The 23,053-nt window shown below is 52.2% G+C and overlaps 1 protein-coding gene across 1 annotated transcript in view; it reads right to left on the bottom strand.

The window, feature by feature from the left end:
* MYO1F (myosin IF) overlaps positions 1-23,053 on the bottom strand; it is a 45,338-nt gene that overhangs the window by 9,341 nt on the left and 12,944 nt on the right. Inside the window, exons 3-20 of the mRNA XM_067554416.1 lie at positions 16,694-16,783; positions 15,890-15,984; positions 13,541-13,628; positions 12,954-13,043; positions 12,158-12,289; positions 11,549-11,683; positions 10,195-10,327; positions 9,364-9,560; positions 8,442-8,522; positions 8,019-8,105; positions 7,122-7,208; positions 6,477-6,644; positions 5,385-5,470; positions 4,537-4,618; positions 4,328-4,434; positions 1,711-1,809; positions 1,377-1,521; positions 478-592 (exon numbers count right to left, since the gene is read on the bottom strand). Coding sequence (XP_067410517.1) covers positions 478-592; positions 1,377-1,521; positions 1,711-1,809; positions 4,328-4,434; positions 4,537-4,618; positions 5,385-5,470; positions 6,477-6,644; positions 7,122-7,208; positions 8,019-8,105; positions 8,442-8,522; positions 9,364-9,560; positions 10,195-10,327; positions 11,549-11,683; positions 12,158-12,289; positions 12,954-13,043; positions 13,541-13,628; positions 15,890-15,984; positions 16,694-16,783 — 2,017 coding nt within the window. The remainder of the gene's footprint in view (positions 1-477; positions 593-1,376; positions 1,522-1,710; positions 1,810-4,327; positions 4,435-4,536; positions 4,619-5,384; positions 5,471-6,476; positions 6,645-7,121; positions 7,209-8,018; positions 8,106-8,441; positions 8,523-9,363; positions 9,561-10,194; positions 10,328-11,548; positions 11,684-12,157; positions 12,290-12,953; positions 13,044-13,540; positions 13,629-15,889; positions 15,985-16,693; positions 16,784-23,053) is intronic.

The following is a 23,053-nucleotide window of genomic DNA, read 5'->3' as shown; positions in this document are numbered from 1 at the left end:
CAGTCCCTACTGCACTAAATACCCTGTCCCACTCCCTCCCAGAGGCAGAAGAGAACCCAGGAGTCCTGCTACACTAACCCCTGGGCCACACCGTCTCCCAGAGTTGGGAATAGAACCCAGATATCCTGCTTCCCAGTTCTCTCACGCCAGACCCACAGCCAGGAACAGAACCCTGGAGTTCTGCTTCCCAGTCCCCTAAACGCTACATATGTTGCCTTTTAAAATAAAATCTATTAAAGGGCCATTGTCAAAAGTTGGCAAGGGCTTAATTGTGCCCTGCCTGCTTGTTCCCTCCCTAGCTGGAACAGCTCCTAAGCTGCCCCACCATTTGCAGTCCAACCGGCAACAAGGTGGAGCGCCCAGCCGGGCTAAGTCCATTTTATCCCACGGCGTATCAGCTCCCTGCTCAGTGTCTCCATGGAATCTCCCGCCTGCCCCCTGCCCTGGGTACGCTGGCACAGGTCTCAGCTCCCTTACCCTCCTCTCGCATCTGTTCGTACTTCCGGACGGCAATGTGCTTCCGCCAGGCCTTCTGGATAACCCGGGCAAAGCCATCGAACTTCCGTTCCCGCATCTCCTCCAGCAGAAAGAGCTGGCGGCAGGAAACACAAATGCACAGGGAACATGAGGCCCTGCCAGACACATGCAGAGACGGGGCTGCAAGACAGAGGCCAACCTGTGCTCTCCTTAGCGGCTGGGGGGAGCGGTGGGTGTCTGCAGAAATGGTTTGAATAGAAAGATGGATGGATGGACAGATAGGCAGGTTTCTATCTAATTTAAACCTTTTTCTGCCTCGGCTACCATCCCGTCTAGGTTGCATTGGATGAGAGAGAATACCCAGTTGGCTTTAAAGGGGGTGCATCCAGTTCTCTTCATTCCCCACAGGGGTTGGGAACCAGGAATGCAGCCTCCCCAAAGCCAGCAGCCTCCCTCTACCCATCAGCTGAACCCCTCGTGAGCCAAAGGACATCGGTGATTTCAGTTCGTATTGTTTTTGCACACTCTAATTTTGGGTATTTAACCCAAAATTAAAGAGCCCGGGAGCTCTCTGCAGATCCTTCCTCTCTTGGAAATGCTGGCATCCCCCAGATTCCCTCTGTTGAAGTTCAGCCCATTAGCTCCAGGGCAGCCCTGGGTCAAAGCAACACAGTGTCACAGAGACCAGGCCATGAGGCCCTTTGCTCCAAATTCGTGGTGGCTTCTGGTGGCCTACTCCCCCTTCTGGCAACTGAGCTGGATGGATTCGGGTGATTTTATGGGGGTTGCAAGGCAAGTCCATTGACCCCACCCCTGGAATTCTTGATAATCCTTGGGGGAACCCACATTGCAGCAGGCATCTTCAGTCTTAGGGGAGCTGGGCAGGAGCAGATACCTACCGATTCTGGGTTCTTGACAAAGACCTTGCTCTGGCCCATCTGATACTGGTCAGCATCCATGTTAACAGACCTCAGCAAGTGCTGCACGCCCTGGCGCTCGTCGCCCCGCCAGCACGGCCATGTTTCTGGAGTCAGGATGGCGTATCTGCCGGGAAAGGGGCACGTTAGCTGGTGGTCTTTTGGTGACTGCAGCTTAGACGCCTTCAGAAACAAGAGATCCTCTCTGAAGCTCCCAGGACAGATGAGGCTCGAGCTGCACTGATTCCTGGCTCAGTAGCCCTGGCTCTTTGCACAGCTCTGGGTGTCTCTGCCGCACTCTCAGAGAGGGTTTTACCTTTGTATAAACTTGTGAAAGACCCGTCGATAGGCAAATCCTGCCCTGCGTACTCGGATATTCTCTTTCAGACCCAGATATTCCACTTGGTGCTTCACCCTGCAAAGCAATGAGGGGACGAGAGATGCTCAGCACAGGTGGTTGATGCGCCCTCCGGATGGACTCTCGGACTGGAGGTGTGCTACCTGGATTTCGCTGAGTCTTGCTGGCAACGGGTGTGTGGGCACATGTAAGCATGTACGGGTGCATGAGAATGGGTGTGTGATGTATGAATGAGTACATGTATGTGTTTGCGTGAGGGTTACACTTCACCTGCCCTGCTGGGTGGCTTTGGGCCTCAGTTTCCTCATCTGTAAAAGCTTTGAGATCTACCGATGACAAGCCCTGTATGAAAGCTAAGTATAATCGCTATTATTAACTCTGTCCGGAATCACAGAAATGAGAGATGGAAAAAAAATCTCGCATACAATTTTCAAAAGGGCTTCAGGGACTTAGGAGTCTAAGGCCCATTTTCAGAAGTGACTCATTTTCAGTTAAATTCCAGCTTGTAGGGGCCGGTTTACAAAGGTAATTAGGCCCCTAAAGATGAGGCTAGGTGCCTAGCGGGGTTGTCAACAGTGCCTTTACAGATGAAATGCCTGACTCCCCTCAATGTTCTCAGGACCCTGTTTGCATCAAAACGTTTCTTCTGATTTACAGCATGGCCTGGATCTGCTGGCAGTCCCCTGGGGCTGCCTAGTAATTAATCCTAGGCTACTGTACCCCATGTACATCCTTATGGTGTGGTTTGTGTATCATTCATGTTCACCCTTACAGTGTAACTGTGTATTGTCTGATGCGAAGTAGGCCATGTCAGGTGTTTTTGGAATGCTCATGGCATACTGAACATTCTTGTTAAGGTCGCATGTTTCCTGCAATGTCACATGTATGTACAGATATGAAACTCTGCTGTGTCCTATCCCCAAATGTGTCTCTCACATGGCTTTAATAGATGCAGACAAACACAAAGCTGTGTTTCCACGCCCCGCAGAGGCATGCAAACAGGAACGATGGACTGGCCTAAGCACCTGTGAGCACTTCGGCTCAAGAGGAAGAAATCATGCCCATTGCCGGACAGGGCCGATCACCTGACCTCAGAGGGTGTTGGGGAAACTTGTTAAAAGCTGAGGCGTCTTTGTCTCAGGGCTCTCCCCTGGAATCCATCTTCTAAGCAACACCAAAGACTGAGAATCAACCCAGCATCGCAACCAGCATGTGTGGTAAACTGAATACAGACTGACATATTCATCTTAGTTTAGGAGGAAAGTTATCTTTTAGTTGATTGTGACTAACTCCTTGACTCATTATTAATCTTTTGATTTATATTAATCTGACTTAGATTCACTTAAAATCTTGCCGTAGTCAATAAACTTATTTGTCTCTTTTATCTAAAACAGTGCATGTGGATTGAGTGTGTGCAGAGACCTCCCTTGGTGTGACAGAGCTGGGCCATATCAATTTCTTTGATAAAGTGATGGATAAATGTAAATGAGCTTGCAGTGTACAGCACTGAATCCTGCAAGACGGCAGTTCCTGGGATGGCATCTGGGACTGGGGGTGTTTGCTGGGGGTCTATCCCATGAGTGGCTGGCCACAAGTGCTCCTTCACTAGTTCAGGGACTGATTACTCGCAGGAGGCTGGGCGTGGGCTGACCCAGGACTGGGTAGTTCACACAGCAAAGCGGGGTAAGTTGGGGCCCAGGAGTGAGGAATTGGGGTGACAGCTATACACCAGTCCAGATTGCAGGGGGGAAGTCATATACTGATTTTAGGATTCTTGCTCACCCTCCCACAGTGAGGAGCAGTCTGGCCCAGTGGATAGAGACACTGAAGTGTGACTCAGGAGACGCAGGTACCATTCCTGCTGACCTCCTCCGCAGTGCTTTATTTGTAATGAAAGAGGTGCCGGGGCTCAAGCAATTCTTTTACTTTCATAACTGATGCGGCAAGGCCAGGGGTGCTGGGGCTCAGCCCTGGCACAAATTAAGCACTGCTCCTCTGAGAATTTGGGTAAGGTGTTCCCCTCCCACCCTTTGTTTAGACTGTAAGCTCTTTGGGGCAAGGACTGTCACTCACTATATGTATGTACAGCACCTAGCACAATGGGTCCTCTCGGCTAGTGGCTCTCAACTTTTCCAAATGACTGTACCCCTTTTAGGAGTCTGATTTGTCCTGTGTACCCCCAAGTTTCACCTCAGTTAGAAACTACTTGCTTACAAAATCAGACATAAAAATACAAAAGTATCACAGCGCACTAGTGCTGAAAAATTGCTTACTTTCTCATTTTTACCATATAATTATAAAATAAATCAACTGGAATATAAATATTGTACTTTAATTTCAGTGTATTATATATAGAGCAGTATAAACAAGCCATTGTCTGTATGAAATATTAGTTTGTACTGACTTTGCTAGTGCTTTTTATTTAGCCTTTTGTAAAACTAGGCAAATATCTAGATGAGTTGATGTATCCCCTGGAAGACCTCTGCGTACCTCCAAGGGACGCATACCCCTGGTTGAGACCCACTGCTCTAGGCCGTACTGTAATGCAAATAAGAGTGGCAAAGACCTCTCTTACCTGCTCTCCTCCCAGTCCTTGGGTCTCTTGGTCTCGTTGGGTTTGATGCAGCGGATGTAGTGTGGCGTGCACTTCATTAGCGTGTTCACCAGGTCGTTGGCCTGTTTCTGTTGCAAAGACCAATGTTGATATGTTAATAGCCGCAAATGCAAGCCCAGCCTCGGCTCACTGATGGAAGAGAGATGCTCTCCGGTAACCTCACGCCATACCTTGATCTTGGAGCTGGCCGTGGACGGACGGCCCTTCTTGTCGGCATCTAGTTTTTCTGGGAAAAGCATCCGGATGAAACCACTAAAAGGCAGAAACCAGTCACCAACGTGAAACGGTAACAGACTCACTGTGGTTCTGAATTTCCCATTGTAGGGTATGGCCGGCTCCATGAACTAATTTCAGCTTTCACCTCAAACAGGTGCAGCTGCTGTGGAAGTTAACAGAAGCCACACCTGTTTACACCAGGGCTGAATTTGACCCCAAATTTTCCCAACAGGGCTGACCAGCAGCAGGAAGGTAGGAGCTGCGCCATCCGATCAAACCACTGGCCCATCTAGTCCAGCGTCCTGCTGACTACACTAGCTAATACCGGATGCATCCCAGGAAGATGAGCCCCACTCGCCCTTAATGGACTGGTGCAAAGCTGCACATGAAGGGGACGTGCTTTCCTGAGCCCTGAGAGTTGCTCCCAAAAGGGCAGTATTGGCCACTGTATAACCCAGCGGGCTGGGGCACCACTTTGTCTGAGGCCAGCAAAGGGTTAACCCAATTAAGTTCTCCTTGGAGTTTCCTGGGGCTCTGGAGAAAGGCTGCTTGGGAGGCAGAGGGGAGAGAAGGCCGCTGGGAAGTCCAGCTCCACATTGTAGGGTGGGGATGTCAAAGGCGTGTCCTGTCCTTCTCCCTTTAAGGGCAGGTCTCACTTAATGCAGCTGGGCTTGTTTCTCAGGCTCAGCCTGGCAGTTTGCACTCAGGCGTTTTAGGAGGCTGCATGTAGACAGAACTCAGGGCAGTCACTTTCAGGAGAGCCCTGTGGGGGGAGCAGCCATACGGCCGGCACGACACTCACTATTCGCTGCTCTGCATGAGCTCAATGAGGTCGGTGAAAAGCACATCCCGGTTCCGTTCACAAAAGCCACCCACGTCATAGGAGACCTGGAAGGAAAAGGAGGAAATCAGCCCCAGGAGGGTCCTTGACAGACTAGATCAACGGGGCGCATGAGCCGCAACGACCCGTGCTTTGGAAGAAATGCCCGTTTGCTGTCGAACGGCCCATGAGCAGGCCGCACATTTCTTGCATTTGTTCAAAGGTATCCCTCCAGTGATGCCCACGGATCAGTCTAGGTCTGCGGCTCGTTTGGGGGCTGTTTGTTGTGAACGCTCCCTGACAGGATGTGTGAAACCCTTGGAATCAGGGATCTGGTGCCAACGTCTTGATGCCAGGGGGCTGCAGCTTTGCCGAGGGGCCAGCCTAAATGCAGCCCATGGATCCAGCACAGCAATAACTGTATGTGTCCATATGGTGCACACCCTCGCGGTGTTATGCACGGGACTCCATGGGAGAGTGGTACATTATCCATGCAACAGGTGTGCAAAGCATCATTCTACCTCTAGGCACTTACCTGGCCCTCAGCACCATAGTGCCTGCATCACTAATGGATTTTAGCCTCATCTCACCTGCCAGCTGGGGAGTATTAGCCCCATTTTACAGTTGGAGAATGGAGGTACAGAGCAGATTGAGGGCTTCACCCAAGGAGTCTGTTGTAGAGGCACAACTGAACCCAGATGTCCTTAGCCCTAGCCCAGTGCCCTGTTTATTATTATTTGTATTATCCTAGCACCTAGAAGCCCACTTGTGGACCAGGACCCTGCTGTGCTAGGTGCTGTACAAACAAATAACGGGAAGACAGCCCTGTCCCAAAGAGCTGATCTGCTAGACCACCCTTCCTACCTGTTCTATGCATCCCCGTGGTATCCATGCGGCTGTGCCCATGTGATGTGTGTGTGCTCCTGCAGGTATCCATGCATTATGTGCTGGCGCCTATCCATGCAGTGTGTGCATGTGTGCACGCCTGTGGTGTGAGCGGACATGCATCCATGCAGTGTGCACGTGTGTGTGCCCATGTGCAATGTTGCTAGGCAGTGCATCCATGCAATATACCTTGCCTGCATAGTGGTGTATTACAAAGCCCGAGTTCCAGCTGTTAAAGTGCTCGTGCGTTCCCACCGCTGCCTGCAGCTTCTGCAAGAGAGTCTGGTCGGCCCCGTCCCCCGTGGCATGCATGGTGGCACAGACGTCATCGAGGACACTCATGATCCCAGGAGGATTCTGGGAGAAAGAGCGGAAACAAAAGCGAGGAAGAACGTGGCCCTCAGGAATGGAGCTGAGGTCCCCTGTGTTCACTGCCTCGCTGACCTGCATACATGGGTGACTGCCAGGAGCAGTGCAGGGAATGCAGGCGCAGTGTTAGGACTTTCTGAAGGCTCCGGGGAATGCTGGGACAATCCCAGTGCTTCAGCCCAGCCACGTGCTGATACAGGTTAGTCTCCACTCCGATCAAGCAAATTAGCCACTTACACACGGCATCTGGGGAACAAGGTACCTCCCCAGTGCTGGCTCTTTCCCTGGGATGGCACCTGGGCAGTGCTACTGTTTTGCAGCTGCACACTGCCCAGAGCTCCAATCCCCTTCAGCACCCCGTGGGTTAACTACCTTCCCCAGGAACAGTCTTGGCTGGCTGTGAGTGCAGACCCCACCGGCCACACTCCCCGCACCAGGGACGACAACAGGCCTCCCCTCTCTTACCAGCTTGTTCTCTATCAGGTCACACACCACTTTGTTATTGAAATACTGGATCGGGCTCCACTTGATCCCCTCCTGCACATACTCTTCCTAGAACAGACAAGAGCGCCCCAGCTGATCCAGCTGTACTATTTGGAACCTGGGAAGTGGATGGGCCCATCCCCCAGCCTAAGGGGAGGCGTCACTGAGCCCGGGATACAACCGATTACGGGGGACAACTAATGAAAAAAACCAAGAAGGGGCGTGGGGGGTCACAGGTTTAAACGAAGGGAACCAGAAAGGGGACACCGAGCAGAGAACCCCGGACAGCGCCCACTGCCCCCGGAAGGTGTCAAGGGAGCCAGCGGACGCTGCCCAGAGGAACTCTGCCCAGATGCGTGCGTGCACAAGGGAACGGAAGTAGGCCCCACAGCTGTGTAAGGCAAGGAGGGAGCTTCAGAACTCACAGCTGGGGCACAGGCGGATGGGAGAAGAGGCAGTTTCCTCCCTGGGGAACAAACTGCCTGTCCTCCTTTTATGCACATACAGTAATTCCCTCAGGCACCAAATTTCCCCTGGGCCCTGGGCTTGCTGCAGATGCATTCTGGACCCTTGAGTCAAGATTTTCAGAAGAGGGGGCCTCGGGTTAAGCTCCTACATCCCTACTGAAGCACCTGCTTTGAAACAGTGCTGAGCGCCTAGCAGAGCTCACTGGTTTCCCTAGACTGTGCCAGGGGGCCCAACACAGAAAAGAAAAAGGATGATATGCAAACGAGGCAATGCATATGCATGAATTTGCAAAAAAAAATCACAGCACTACCTAATCTGCATAACATTTCCTGAATTCAGGACCTTCAGCCTTAAGGGCCCCCTCTCTGCTCTCCCCAGCCCCACGGCGCTTTGCCCTGGTGTGTACCGTACCTGCTCCGCTTTAAGGGTCAGCTCTATGAAGATCTGCTGCAGCTTCTCATTCACAAAGTTAATGCAGAATTGTTCAAAGCCGTTTTTCTACAAAGTTATAAAGGAGTGGAAGAAAATGAGATCCCAGCTGGGGGTCTGGCACCCCCTCCCTGCTCACGCCCTGCCGCTTGCAGGTCGCTCCTTTTGAGCCTTTTGTCTGTGTTCTCACAACAGGAGAGACACTCACTGGTGTGGAGCTGTTGGGCAATGGCCACTGGCTCCACGGCTGGTCAGAGGGGCAGATGAGCACCAGGAGGGGCAGCTGGCAGGCAAGTCTGTGCAGAACTGCTTGCGCTCTCAGCTGTTCTGTACACAGTGATCATGCCTTGTAGTTCCCCCTCCGGGAGGGGGGAGGTGGCACCTCCGTTCAAGGGTAACAAGTACCTGGAATATTTCAAAGCCATAGATATCCAGCACCCCAATACTGTACTCCTCGGTGGGCTTCTGTATGGCCCTGTTAATGGACTGCAGAGGAAGAAACAGAGAGCGGGAGCGAGCGAGAGAGAGAGAAGGGGGAGAGGCACAGGAAGAGAGCTTCATCAACAGGATGTCTTGTTTCTAGCATGTTTCACTGTGACTTTCTGGTCTTACGGATCTCATGCATGGGCTGGCCCTGGCACTCATCCTGGGGGAAGGGACCCAGGCAAAAGCCAAACCCTGTCCCTTATTCACATCGAACCTAAAATGAGAGGCAGTCACAATGGGCCGCAGGGACATTGTACACAGCCGAGAATGTCAAATCTACACCAGACACGTCACCTTCGTCACAATTCAACACATCATTCGCAGCTGCTAATCCCAAGTGGGTCAGAGGATCTATCTATCTATCTATCTAATCTATCTATCTATCTATCTATCTATCTGTCACACTGGTGCCTGAGTGCCCCTGTCTCATGTCCAAAGTCTGACACTTCAGTAGGGGAGGGGCCAGCAGCTGCTTCTTGACGAGGAGGGGCTATTACAGCTTTAGAGACTGGTTGAGGAGGAAGAGGAAGGACCATCGCATCCTCCTCATTCCCCTGAAATGTTGGGGCAGGTGGTGGTGGGGGAGAGTTGAGGAGAACTTCTGCCACAGGCCTCTTCAGGCAACTGCTGCTGGACCCATGGCTGGCGACATGGCCTGAAACCCCCACTGGGTAGATGGACTCATTCTCCAAGGGGCATCCCATCCTGGGGGGCTGATCTCCAGATTCCTAGCCAGGACTCGGGAACAGCCACAGAAGAGAGTCTCCCTCCTTCCCCCCCCCACAGAGCCAGGGACCCTCAGGCCCTGGTTCACCCAGGTAACATGGGGCATGACTCTCACCTCCACAAGGAAGTCAAAGACCCGGGTGTAAAGACCCTTGGCCAGGGCGTCGCGTGTGTAGGACGCCTGCTCCACGTTGAGGGTCACGTTGATGGACTCCGACCGGCCCCCCCATTTGCTGTCCATCTTCCTGCTGGTGAGCTTGTCATTGAGCCGCTCCTTATCAATCCCCACCAGGTAGGCAGGGAAGGCCAGCACTGGGCACAGGAAGTGAAAGTCAGGGAGTCTCTAAACAGCTACGTATGCACCTTGCCAGCCCATACAACTCCCGCCCTCTGCCGTTAGTGCACAGGGGCTGTTGGCCCCCAGCTTAGCCAAACCCCCATGGACAAGGGGTGGCTGTGGTCTAGTGGTTATAGCAGCAGACCAGTGTTGCAGGATGCCTGGGTTTTATTCCTGGTTCTGGTAATGCGGGCAGTTTAGTGGTTCCAGTAGGAGTCTGGCAGACAGAACTGCTGGGTCCTATTCCTGGCTCTACCAATGACTTGCTGAGTAACTACTGGCCAGTTCACTTCCTCGCCCTCTCTGTGCCTCAATGGCCCCTTCTCTAAAATGGGGATAATGATGCTCAGCCATGTCTGTATTGTGCTTTGAGACCTGTCGTGTAAGGAATTTGCATATAAATCCAAAGCATTATTAAAAGCATCTCCACTTGATCTCATTAACTAAAAAGGCTAGCTTGAGGAATTCAGGCTCTTTGTCCATCTTTAAATCCAGCCTGTATATATGTAAGATACTTATCTTCCCTGACAGTAGCACCTGAATGGGTGCCCCCTAGTATTCTCTACTGGCCCTCTCCCAGGAGGGATGGATTCAGGCTGTTGTACTCACGGTCAGGACTCTCCACCTGGGCATAGTTGCCCTGTTCTCGGAAACTGATGTTGCCTAGGTGCAGGATTCCAGCCACGATCTGTAACACCAGCTGCTGGTGTTCTCTGGTGATGCCTATCACCTGCATGGCATTCTAGAGGGCAGAGAAAGCATCCCATCAGCCTGAGTCCCCGGCTGGAGGACTCAGTGTTTTGGCTGTAAACTTATTTTGGGATGCTTTAGAAAATGAAAACACCAGCAAAAATAAATCCAGGGTGAACATTTCTGAAATGGAATATTCAGCCAAAAAAAAAGGATTCATTTTTGTTTGACAATGAAAATGTTTGGAATGTCTTGTAGAAAAGTGTTTTAGAAATGGCCGCAGTTTCTTAAGCGTTTGCCCGAAAAGAAAGCAGCACCCATCTCTAGGACGTAGTGAACGTGTGCAATAAACATGGACGCAAAGAGCCCTGTTTGTATCAATCTACCACCAGGCACACAGCGCCTCTGAAAAGCAGCCGCCCTTGGGCTGGGAAGAGACGGACGAGGTGGCAGGCAGCGCCCTGCAGCGTAGAGGTAGGTTAACTATGGCAGAGGACACGCCTCTTACAAAAAGTGCCAGGGGCTCAATCCTGCACACGCAGAGCAGACAGGACCAAGCACACGTAGGAAGCAGCCTGGGATTCAGTGTATCGGCCTTGGACAGAAAACCTAACTGGCATTAAGATGGAGTTTGATACATGTATGAATGGGACAGGGTGGCTTGCGATAGCAGAGGACTGGACCAGTGACCCAGGAGGTCCCTTCCCAGCTTGTGTTCCTAGACAGGTATGTGGCGGAGTCCACCTAGGAGGCCCTTGGCGGTTTAGCCCCAAGTGCTGCTTGTGGTTGCCTTGGGAACGCTAGGGAAAAAAGACAAGATGGCGGCACCGTTGGTTCTGAGACTGGGTAGCTGGCCAGATTCCCACCCGTCTCCAAGTATCCCCCTGTCAGGGGATGCAAGGGGAGCCCAGCCTGTCTGCTTATGGCAACGGGCTCTGTACACATGCCCAGCGCAGTGTGGGAGGAACAGCTCCCCTAGCCTGTCCTCTTGATGAGCCGATATCTAGCTCTTGGCTGCAGGCAGGTTGCCAATGTTCCCAGCTGAATGTCCAGCCCTTTCTTTTAGATCCAGCCAGTCCCTCTGGAATTCAGGGCCTCAGGAGCTGCAGAGGATGGGGCACGAAGAGCTGCCGTCTTGGAGTAAATCTTGTTTTCCTTCCTACGCTGGGCAATGTAAGAGATCGGCCCAAATGTACAGCTAAAGTAAGAGCCACGAACGTCTACCATGCCCTGTTGTGAGCACTCCCCACTCCCCATCCCCTGGGCCACTCACCATGGTCTCATGGAAGTCACTCCGGTCATCCGTGCCGTCCACCTTGTAAGTTTCTGACTGGTTCAGGTAGTAGTAATAATCTGGGGTCATGATCCCCAGGTTCTGCTGCTGTTCTTGGGAGGCACCTTCAATGAGCTGCCGGTAAAGGGGAAGAGCAAATGCAGGCCTAGAGTGAGCTCATGGAAATGAAATGGCCCTAGATCTCCTGAGAGCGTTCCCTGGCTCTGCAGCCAGGTGCTGCCTGTTCGGCTTTGGAGTGCTGTCTCCGGCTCAGCCAGAAAGTAGGGCCTGCCAGCAGCTCTAGTGAGCAATTCTGCTACAAAAATGACAGACTCCGGAGTAAAAGCATAGGGGCATGATCCCTCATGTTCCATGCACAGACACCAACACACAGGCATGCCCATTTGCACACTCACACAACAATGCACACATGAATGCACATGCAAGCCCCCCATTCACATACTTGCACAAACTCACACATTCTTATGCAGTCATGCGCACACACGCTGATATGCACGTTCACACTCCTGGTCATATGCACACACCCGCTTGGCCGCAGTGGGCGCTGCGCAGCACCGGATCCCCTGGCGCCCTGGCCTGTCAGGGTACCTGGTAGTAGATGTGGAAGTTCCTCTCGTTCTCGTTCTGGTTCACCACCCTGGATTTCTCCAGCAGGAAGTTGGAGATCTTCCCTCCATCTGGCTCTCCGCCCCGGCTGAACTGGATTTCAAAGTATTTCCCCTGCCAAGAGAAGACATTTCAGTCTGGCTGCAGTTCTCTGTGAGTCTTCCAGAGGCCAGGCTGTCTCATTTCAGGGCCCCCCTCTACAGACGTCTCTCCTACCTCGTCCCAAAACCGTCTGCTTTCAGGCCTCAGAATTTTTCTCTTCCCCTTCCCCACACCTGCTGTCTCTTGTCTCTGTCAGCTTTCTGGGACAGGGTCTGTCTTTGATTAAGTATGTGTACAGCACCTAGTGCCCCAAGCTTTTGAATCCTGATTGGGACTTCTAGATGCTACTGTAAAACGAATAATAGCGATATACAGAACTCGGTGTAAGATCTTTCTTTTTGGGTCATCTCATCTCTGACCCTTTCCTGTCCCTTTAAGGGTTATCTTTCCTTCCCCTCATTTGGGGTCCAACCCTGAGAGGTGCTGACTATCTGCAACAGTGATGCCCATTTAGGTCCTTAGTTCCTTCCTATGAAAACTGCCCCGAGCCCTCTCCAGGCTGCACCAACTACACCCTTCCGCTACCCAGAGCCAACCTTCCGACTGATGGGCCAGAGCATTAGCCCATGCTGCTGGAATGGGGGAACTGAGCCATGCTTTGCTGGTGTCACATATCCCTACCTGCACACCCCTCCCCACGGCCGACTAGCAGTGAAAACCGGTCCTGGAGACTTACAAATCGGCTAGAGTTGTTGTTCCTGACGGTTTTGGCGTTCCCAAAGGCCTCCAGCAGAGGGTTGGACTGCAGGATGATGTCTTTCACATGCTGAGGATTGGAGAAAAGACTGGGCAAGTCAGAGATCGGGGCCGGTACATCGGCAGTGGCAAGGGGCTGACCGAGAGCTGGCAGTCTTACACTTCACAGCTGGGGCAGGGGCTTAGTGCTAGCTCTGGGCCTGGAGCAGGTTTGATATTTCCAGATCTGGGTTAGTAGGATGGAAGGGCAGTGCTCGGTGTTGGTCTGCCACACGGTGGGCACTGCCCACTCTTTCTTGGTGTGTGTGTGGGAGCACGATCAGATCTTTGTTGGGAGCTCTTGATTTGGCAGTGCCAGGTCCTGGCGCTGGGTTAGAGCAGGCAGGCACCACCAGCTCTGAGAATGGAGGGCAGGGTTTGAAGAGGCTGGTGCCTGGTATGTCATCACCTTTCCCTGGCTAACCTGTGATCTCAGCCGCAGGGACAGCTGAAGACCTCAGGAGCTGCAGAGGGCGGTGAAGGAGCAAGAGGGTTAGAGAGAGCCTGGAGCCATGGAGGGAGCCGTACCTGCACTTTCTCTCCACCTCCGGACACTTTGGAAATGTAGCCCATGATGTATTTTGCTGCCACAGTTTTTCCAGCCCCGCTTTCCCCACTGCAGAAACATTCAAAGAAAACAGGGGGAAGTGAAATAACCTGCCCAGTGTCTACATTTCCAGAGAGAACCACTGCCCTGCTGGAGATTTCACCCACTTCTCAGCTCACGGTGGGTCTCAGACAGGCAAGGTCTCTCATTGCCCAAAGAAATAATATCAGCCATTCCTACCCTCTCCAGGGATGCAGACAGCGACAACTGCCCATCAGTGACTGAACAACCTGATACCGGCCTCTGATATCTGCAACCCCCTAGTCCCAGCCCAGAGGAAGGCTAGGTTAGAGGCAGTGTTCTTTAGCAGATAGAGCACTTGACTAGGAGTCAGGAGATCTGGGGTTTACTCCCAGCTCTGCCACTGATGTGCTGAATGACCATGGGAAAGTCACTTCCCCTCTCTGGGCCCGTTTTCCTGTCCATCCTTTGTCTATTCAGACTGTAAACACTTTGGGACAGTGACTGTCTCTTGCTCTGTGTCTGTGCAGTGTTCAGAACAATGGGGGCCCAGATCTGCCTTGGGACCTCTAGGCTCTTCTGTAATACAAATAATAAATAATTCTATAATGTGGAGACCTGTCTGTATTCTTTCTGTATCTGCGGAAGGGAATCTCTTGCTGGTTACAGGAGGGTGGTGCAGTTTTGCGCTGAATAGCTCTTCCTGGTTCCTGTCCCCGGTATTACAGTGAAGGGGGACCGGATGCGTGTAGTGATATGTAATCGTGGCTGGACAGCGCTGCAGCAGGTGGACCGGTAGGCGATGAGATTCCAAGATCCCAAACCTTGGCTCCTGGCTGAGGCAGAAGCCTGAATTATTATTATTATTTTTGTTTTGGTGCCTTGTACCTAAAAGGGAAGTCTCTGGCCTTGCCTCACATCCGGACAACTTCTTCGCAATATTCAAACCGAAAAATGACTTGCGTAAAGTTCAGTTCCTGTGCTGAGCGGCCATCCCCTGCACCCCAGCCAGCCAGATTTCCTTTTATCAGTGTGTCTGGGGGATCTGAGAGCAGCACTCAGATTCAGTAAACCGGGGCTCTATTCCCGGCTCTGCCACAGACTTGCGGGATGACCTTGGGCAAGTCACGGCCTTTCTTTGTGCCTCAGTTTCCCATCCCAACCTTTGTCTGACTTGTTTACTTAGACTGAAAGCCTTTGGGGGCAGGAGCTATGTTTTACTAGGTGTACGTACAGCACCCAGCACAATGGAGGCAAGCCACGATCTTGCTTAATAATGAAGCATGAAAAGTGGCAGTGAGGTGGGTCATGTCAGAGAGGAAATACTTTAAGGCTTGTCTACATGAGAAAGTTTAGCCAGTTATACCACTATATAGTATAGTTAAATTGCAATAGCTATACCAGTGTCCATATGGGGAGTTATATGGGTGTAACTATAGCAGTTACTTTCACACCTTAGCTTATACTGCTTTAACTTTCCACATAGGCTGGTCTGGAAACTTGTTCTCTTTAAAGTGGAGGGGAACTATAACAGATGTAAAAGGCTAATGGGGATGACTAGTGATTGCAGTGCATGTACTACACATTACGTGGAGCGGTCAAGGAAAGGGAGGACTGATTTTTAGCATGCCTGAGAGAGAGGGCAGAGCTGGGTGGTGGGTTTGCTGAACCTGGCGTTTTGTTGGATATTGTACCAATGTGATCCCTGCTAGGAATACAGAGTCCAAGACATCTGCAAGTTCCTTTGATAATTACGCTGATGAATAACCTCACATTTTGCTGGGGCTTTCCGTCCCTAAGCCCTTTGCAGATTACCCACATGCACAGAGCTTGCCCCACTCTGCCACTGCAGGGCAGCTGTCTTTGCAATGCAGCCTACCAGCGGCTTACCGGTGCAGAGCAACGTAGGAGAGGAAGTGAAGAATGCTGCATCCTGTCAAGACTGGAAGAGGAATTTAGGGAGGCGGGACTGGAATTCAGCCAAGACAGCAGGACTAAGAACCTTTGTCATATAAAAAGTGTCATGGAATCTCTAATGACCCCAAAGGGTCAGGACCCTAGCCCCACTCTTCTGTTTTACTTCTCCAAAGACAGCACCACTCCCCCAAGCACCACAGTGGGGTATTGGATCAGGGCTGGCTCTGAGCGCCCCACTGACTGAATCACAAACACCTCTCTGAAGGGCATATATGGGGTCCAGGAAGATTTCCCATCCAACGGGAGAATGGGGGACCCTGCTTAGCAGCTGAGGTCAAACCCCACTTCCTCCACCCAAGTCTCTTTTATTTGGGAGTCTGTGTTCTTGCTACCTGATAATGACGCACTGGTTCTCTCCGTCAATCAGCATGTTCCGGTACATGTTGTCGGTCAGAGCATAGATGTGGGGCGGATTTTCATACTGAGCCTAGAGGCCAACAAACAGACGATGAGAATAATAGTTACTAACGACAACACAGTGCCTAACACATAAACCAGATCCTCGGTGAGCAGCACTCTCCCTGGGAAGATAAGAGACAAACATTCTCCACCTCCCTTTTCCAGACAGGCACCCAAACAATCTTAACTCTGCCCTGTAGCAACGCCATGCAGTAACTATACAAGCATGACAGTTGGATGGTGATGCTTGGGACCCTAGTTTCGATTAAACTGATTTTTATAGACACATTAGATTTTTCTTCATATTTTTTCCCCCTACAGGGCAGAGTTAAGGTTGTTTGGGTTCCTTAACTATGCAGTTCCATATCTTAATACATTTGGATTTCTTTTAAGTGTAACCTTAACTTGGAAATTCCTGGGCTTATAAAGTTGGTTTTTGGGATAATTGCAACTTCTCTGTGATATTTTTTACTCTAAGTTGCTGATATGCACTTTCAACCTTAACGCAGGTTTTGTTTGGAAACATATATTGCAGTAACACCTACAGGCCCCAGAGCTGGAGAGGAAACGGACACCCAGGGAGCCGACATGACTTGCCCATGGTCACACACCAGACCTCCTGACAATCTGGAATAAATGCACATTCACCAACAGTAAAGAAAGAGCAGCTCTAACTAGGAGTCATGTCAAACAACCCCGCCCCAGCTCTAACCCCCAAGACCTGCTGGCCTCCTCACCGCTCCTTGGTAGAGCTCAATCTCCCGGTCCGTGAAGTAAGGCATCTGCTTGAAGGGATTGACTGAGATCAGCACCGAGCCAATGTAGGTCTGAGGAGCTCGTTAAGGTCCAGCCGCTTCTCTCGTGTTTCTCCTTACCCCTTCCCACCTAGCCCCGCGCACCCGAGATGACACAGTACCCAAGCCAACAAGACCCAAAAGGGCTGCAGTAGCATGGTGAGGACTTCGATACAAGAGATGGGTGCAAACCAGCCCTCGCCCCCGCACAGGAGCCTGGGGGATTTGGGATCTGGAACAGAACTTGGCAGCTTATTGAGTGGCTCATTGCAAAAAACTCCCCACGGTGCAATGAGGCCCAAAGAGGATGATAGTAAACGGACAGTTCTGGGCTTCTCTGGCTCTGTCTGAGCCTGCAGCTATGGACCTGTCACTCAGATTTCCATCCCAGGCAAAGGGGCCATCCATGCTGCACCTTGATTGGCGGGAGAATGAAGGGGCCGGAGGCAAGTAAAACACACGACGTGCCTCCCCTCCTCAGGGTTCACGACCTTAGGGGTAAGGGAAGCGCCAGGCTGCGGAGGTCTAATGGCACAACTCTGCCCCTTCTGGCAGCTTCCTGACATGGGGTTGTGCGAAGGGGGCCCTGGAATTGCGCAAGGGGGAACGTTGGGGGCATTTGTTCTTTGGGACCATTTCAGAAGGCAGAAGGCAAAGCAGATTGGGTCACCTCCAAGGGCCAAATTGTCAGGTGGTCAGCTCCCCTTCAGGCACCTCCATAAGGGCTTGGGGGTTTTCACCTGACACGCTGCGTGCTTGAAAATCTGGCCACTCATTTCAGGTGCCTAAAGCGGGAGCTGTGCTCGTTTGAAAACCGGGCCCCGGCTCTGGGTGCTGATGCTGAGCGCTATTGAAAATTCTGCCCCTGGTGGCCAAGGAGTTTGCAGGAAGCCCGTCCTTGCCCTGCAGCACCTGCCGGGTGGCCTCCTTCCAAAGCTTAGCCCTGCAGAGTAACAAAGCATTTCTGTTGCACTCCCACGACATCACCGCCGTGGCGATGCCGTGCTGCCACCATAATATGCAGGATAAGAACCCAGGACAGGCCCATGAAAACAGGGCCCCCCCCCTGCAAAATCAGGTACAGGTGATTTGGTTTGCAGGCCCGCCGCCACCTCTCAGTTGTGCCGTCCCCGAGAGGCAGAAAGCATGTAGCAATCGAAACCAACTGTTGACCTGGCTATCGTTAGCTTGAGGCCCCGTTGCTAGAGACAGCGAACGAGTGTGAAATCACATCCTATTTTGAAAGGATGTCCCGCCCGCACGGCTTTGATGTGGCGGATCAGCGGCGCCACATGAAGGGGGCAGGAGGCACTGCTCTGCAAAAGGAGTACAGCCTCATCATTGCAGCCTGGAGATGAACTGTCCACAGCACGCTTGCTCTCCAGATTCCCAGCTTGTGGCTTGGCCAGGGTCCGCGGGGCAGGGATGGTGTGTTGGTTCTCAGTGCAGGACAGAGCACTCTGCTACTCATCATCCTTTACCATATGTCCCGCCACCTCGGCGATGCTTGCCCGAGCCTGCCCAGTCTCTGATGACGACCTGCGGGTTGTGCCTTCTGCAGCCGATCTGGTTGCCCGAGTTCCTTCTCTCCTAGTCAGACCCATGTACAGCAATTCTGTCTTCAGAAAAGTCGTATAATGCATATGGGGGGAAAAGACTCCTTGCAGGTGTCAGAGACAACCCCCCCGGATCCTTACAATGGAGAGAATTTTATGGGCTCAATCCTCAGCTGATGGATATGGACTGAAGTCGACAGATTTCACAGCAGCTGAGGAGCTGGTCCAGTAAACGACACCCTGAGTGCACTTTGCTCAGTTACTATTATCAACCCTCAGCACTTCATAGGTCTCAAAGCCCTTTGTAAAGGGACACAATTACCTTCCTTCTCCAGATGGGGAAACTGAGGCACAGAGCCGCCTCATGCCTTACTAAGGGTTGCCTAGTGAGCCAGTAGCAGGGCTGGGGATAGAACCCTGGTGTCCTGATTTCCACAGCGCACTCTCTGCACGCACCTGGGCTGCCTCCTTCCCCATGGTGTCTGCCCTAGGGGCACCCCAAAGACGGAGAGCTACAAGGGGATGAGTGGTGGGTGATGGCAGTGCTGGGCAATGGGACGAGCAGGGCTAGGAAGAGTAGGAGCGAGTGGAGGGGTCTGGGAGGAGAGGGTGAGTGTTACAGTGGGAAGGTGTTTGGGTTCATACAAAGCTATGAGCAGCTTCACTCCCTGCCACAGAAGTTTAAGCAAGGCTTGGCTCAAGAGGCCGGGTGGCTTGTCCCCACGGAGAAGGCGTGGCAGCGGGGAATAGCGCGTCTCTTACAGCCGGCTGCTTTCTAATGGGAAAAGTGGAGTGAGAGGAGCTGGTGGGCAGGGGCTGGTGGGTGCTATCTGTGAAATGCAGAAGCGCTCTGGGCTGACTCCTGCCTGGATCCTGGGCCTGTTACACAGCAGCAGAAGAAAAAGGAAGATGGAGGTTTCTGGGTGTTTTTTCTTTTCTAAAAAAAAAAACCAGCCTCAAAGAAATAAGCAGTTCCAGCGCTTCCGGGATGCTGTCACAGGCAGGAGGAGCAGCGTGTCACTGTCGCAGAGCACAGCCTTGTAAGGACACGGCCGTGCCGTTGCTGGAAACCACAGCCCACTTGAGTGACACCAACTCTGTCTCTGGTGCGCGCCTCTTCCCTGAGCCCTGCTGCAGCTCACTGCTCCCATCTCTCCCCTCTGGGGAACATGATTCCCAGCCTCATAGCCAGGGAATTTGGTGCTCAGGGAAAGCTTTCCCTGCAGCCAGCTGGGATGGGATGCAGGAGCAAATGGGACGCTCTGGATGGCCCCTGGGATGGTGCGGACCCTTGTCTGTGCACAGGGCCCAGGTCAGTCTTGCTTCTGTGGGTCAAACCCCATGGTATCAAATATGAGGGCTGGGGGAGCTTATGTTTTCAGGCTGGTGAGCAAGGAACCAGCGAGGCAAAGAGCAACGCTGCAGGGCTGTGCTCTCTCCTCCAACCGCTGTTTTAGCGAGTTCCGTAACACCATAGCCTGATACAGGCAGGATTAACACCCCTGGCCAGGTCAGAGTCAGAGTCAAGCAGGATGAGTGGTTCAGGCAGCACAGCCCTCCTCATATAACTGCCAGGGGACCGTATTGTGTGCAGAAACCTCCTCCCTCCCTTCCTCAGCACGGTGTCCCATGTGGAAGAGCACCTGGGAAGTGCGTAAGACTGAGATCCCAAGGCATGATGCTAAGCGATATCTGTTCTGTAACTAGAACCCTGAGCAACAGCTGTGCTGCAAACGAGCATCTGTGCCGGCATCTGGCAGCATACAGTCCTCAAAGACCTGCTGGGCTAGGAATGGAGGCGAGGCAGGTCAGGGTGAGGGGCAGTGGACCATCAGGGCTGGGATAGCAGGGGGTGCTGAAGGACAGAGCTGGAGTGCATGGGCAGAGGCCTGTGGCAGCCCAGGGTTGGAAAAGCAGGGGTGCTGCAAAGGGAAGCTTGCTAAAATTGCATTGGCAGAGCTGTTGTCAGTGCAGACCCGCTCAGTCGATCCAGAAATCGACATATTAAGACCGCCTTCTCAAGTGGTGTAGCGCTGTGTCGACAGGAACACGGTTCCCGTCGGCGCAGTGCAGTGAAGACGGCGCGCAGAAGAGAAGCAGAGAAGCCGACGGGAGTTACGCAAGTTTTGTGCGTAGCTTGCATAACTCCGGTCGACTGCCGCCGAATCTCGGAGGTAAGCGTAGACAAGCCCTCCATCTTCTTCTGTTTCACACCCCGCCACTCTCCGCCCCACTGAGCCAGCTACCACCCTCCCATGCCAGATAAAGAGGAACTGCTGTAGCTCCTTTTGGAGTCCATTAGCCAGTTCCTTAATTGCAGGAAGTGCTTCCCCTCTCTGACCCCTGGGGGCTGCACTGTACAATATTGCCACTGGTCCCTGAGAGCACTCCTGGTCAACGAAGGCCTGGCTCCAGAGAATCACTGGGCGACTCCGTGAGCCTGCTCAGCTGGATTTGTTCTCTCTGCTGGCATCAAAAGACAGAGACAGAAAGGGACACTTGAAATCAGAGAGACCCAGAGCAGCTGAGCATGCTGTGCGCACTGAGGAAGTCCCAGCGTTCGGCAAAGGCCCCCGTTTTAGAAAGGCTGAAATACAATCTCTGGATGGAGCAGTGGAAAGAAAGCGTTGTGCTTTAGAACGGTCGATGCCAGAGAAGCAGCTATGGGCAGCCTGAGAGGCCTTAGCATAAACCACTATGTCAGCAGCCAGACCACGGTGCCATGGGCTCTTCTGAGCTGCAGAGTTTCAGGGGGGGTGCTCAGCCACCACAGCCATGGTGAAGGGCTGATACGAACCAGCTGTGTCACCAACCCAGGTGCAGGAACCAGGACAGCGAGGGCGGTCTGCCTGTGCCACCGGGCACATGGGTGAGGCTGGGTGAGCCAAGGGCAAGCTCAGTCTGCAAAGAAACTTTGGGCTGGGGGCGCATCACATGGGAAGAAATAGCCCTCAGGGGAAATTCTGCCCCAGAACCTCTCCAGTGGCAGCACTGGTGTGGGGTTGTGCTGCCTGAAGGCCTCTGGGGGCAGGATTTGAGGGGGACTGTGCAGATTAACTCATGGTAGCTAGTGGACGTTGCTGCTTTTTTTTCCGAAAATATTAGCCATTCTGCCCGTGGGTTGCAGAACTATTTGGCAGACAGCAGGAAACCAGCAGGAATCACGCTTCCTGGGTTCTGTTCTTGGTTTTGGGAAAGGAGCATGGCCTTGGTGGTTACAAAGAGAATAGCCAACCGCACAGACTTGGCAGATTCTTTCTGAAACACAGTGTGACTAAGACTTGGGTCTACTATAGCAGAGAACTGGATTCTGTTCTCAGCTCTGTCAGAAGTTACCTTGTCTGTAAAGTGCAGGACATGATAATTGCCTGTCATAGGGAGTGATACGAAGCCTTGCTCAATAGTAAAGGCTGCAAAGATGTAACCAGCAGTGGGTGGAAAAGAGGAGACTGGTCTCCTGGCTCCCAGTTTAGTGCACCTTCCTGTAACAGAGCTGAAAGAAGCAGAACAGTCTCCTGAATGTAGAGACTGACTGCAAAATTTGCCAGGTGGTGCAAGGAGACAAGAAATAGAGTCCCAATGTCCAGACCTACTGGGGTGCGATTCTGGCCATGTGAACCAGCCCTTCTGGAAATAAGAGCACGTGGAACTGAAATGAATTCCCTCAGCAGCTGTCAGGGTGCATTGGTGGCCCAACATTTAGATTTTGTAAAGATAAAAAAAGCTTCACAGTTAAAATACAGAAAGAGCCTGATTCTCCATCATCCCGCCTCTCGTGCACTCATTTACACCTGTGCAATATGAGTGCAAAACATTCTGATCTGGGAACATTTTACACCACTTTGCATAGTGTAAATGACACAGGGCAACATAGAAGCAGGCCCACAGAGTAATGCTTTCCTGACTTTAAACAGCTATGAAATGGAAATGTTATTTGTGTTGTTGTTTTGCATTATGATCGTCCTGCTGCAGTGCTGAGAACCAAAACCCAAAGTGCAGTTCCAGGGATGAGAGCCAGGAAGCGAAACTGACCAGTGTGGTTTCAGTGTCCGAGCAGACTGAAACCCAGCAGGTCAATAAGCAACGTGAATGATGGGTAATCAGGTTTCTGAACTGAGCAGGGCGCTGGGAGCATATTCCACTATGCTTCATACCCTGCACTGGCTGTCCATTCCTAGCCAGGGGCAATGCAAGGTGCCCCCCTGGTCTATGTCCCCAGTGTTTCAGAGGATGCCTCTCACCCACGCTGTTGCGGTAGGTGTGCTTTGGCTGTCTATCTGAAGGCGGGAGCTCATGGGAGCTGGGAGCCAACTGTTGGTCCTAGAATTTGCTCCTCTCAGGAATACATTCGACTCTTTTACGACGATGCATCTTTGCGTGCAGGCTTTTCACTTGGTGCAGATGCTGCATTCTCTTGTCACTCAGCCTTGCTTTCTTTTGAGGCTTCAGTATTGTCCATGCGAAAGCAAACCCAGCTAAAAACAACCCAGTTATTCAATCCAGCTACCGAAATGCACAGGATTAATTGAGGCGCCCGTGCGTTTTTCCATCAATCAGATGAAAAATGCCCTGATTGTAAATACTCATCCTTTTATAATGCCCTCTCTGGCAGATCGGCTCCCTGATCCATTCAGCATGGCTAAGCTTGACCTCATTATCCCACACCCTGTGTCATCCAGGCAGCCCCCTGCACTGGGGAGTGTGTATAGAGGCTGCAGTGAGTTGGCCACAAACATAAGAGATCATT

The sequence above is a fragment of the Emydura macquarii genome, unplaced genomic scaffold, assembly GCF_026122565.2.
Source record: "Emydura macquarii macquarii isolate MOO-44397 ecotype Brisbane River unplaced genomic scaffold, CSIRO-AGI_Emac_v2 contig_306, whole genome shotgun sequence".
Taxonomy (NCBI): Eukaryota; Metazoa; Chordata; order Testudines; family Chelidae; genus Emydura; species Emydura macquarii.
Note: the sequence above shows the minus strand (reverse complement) of the source record. Positions and strands in the feature narration are given on the sequence as shown.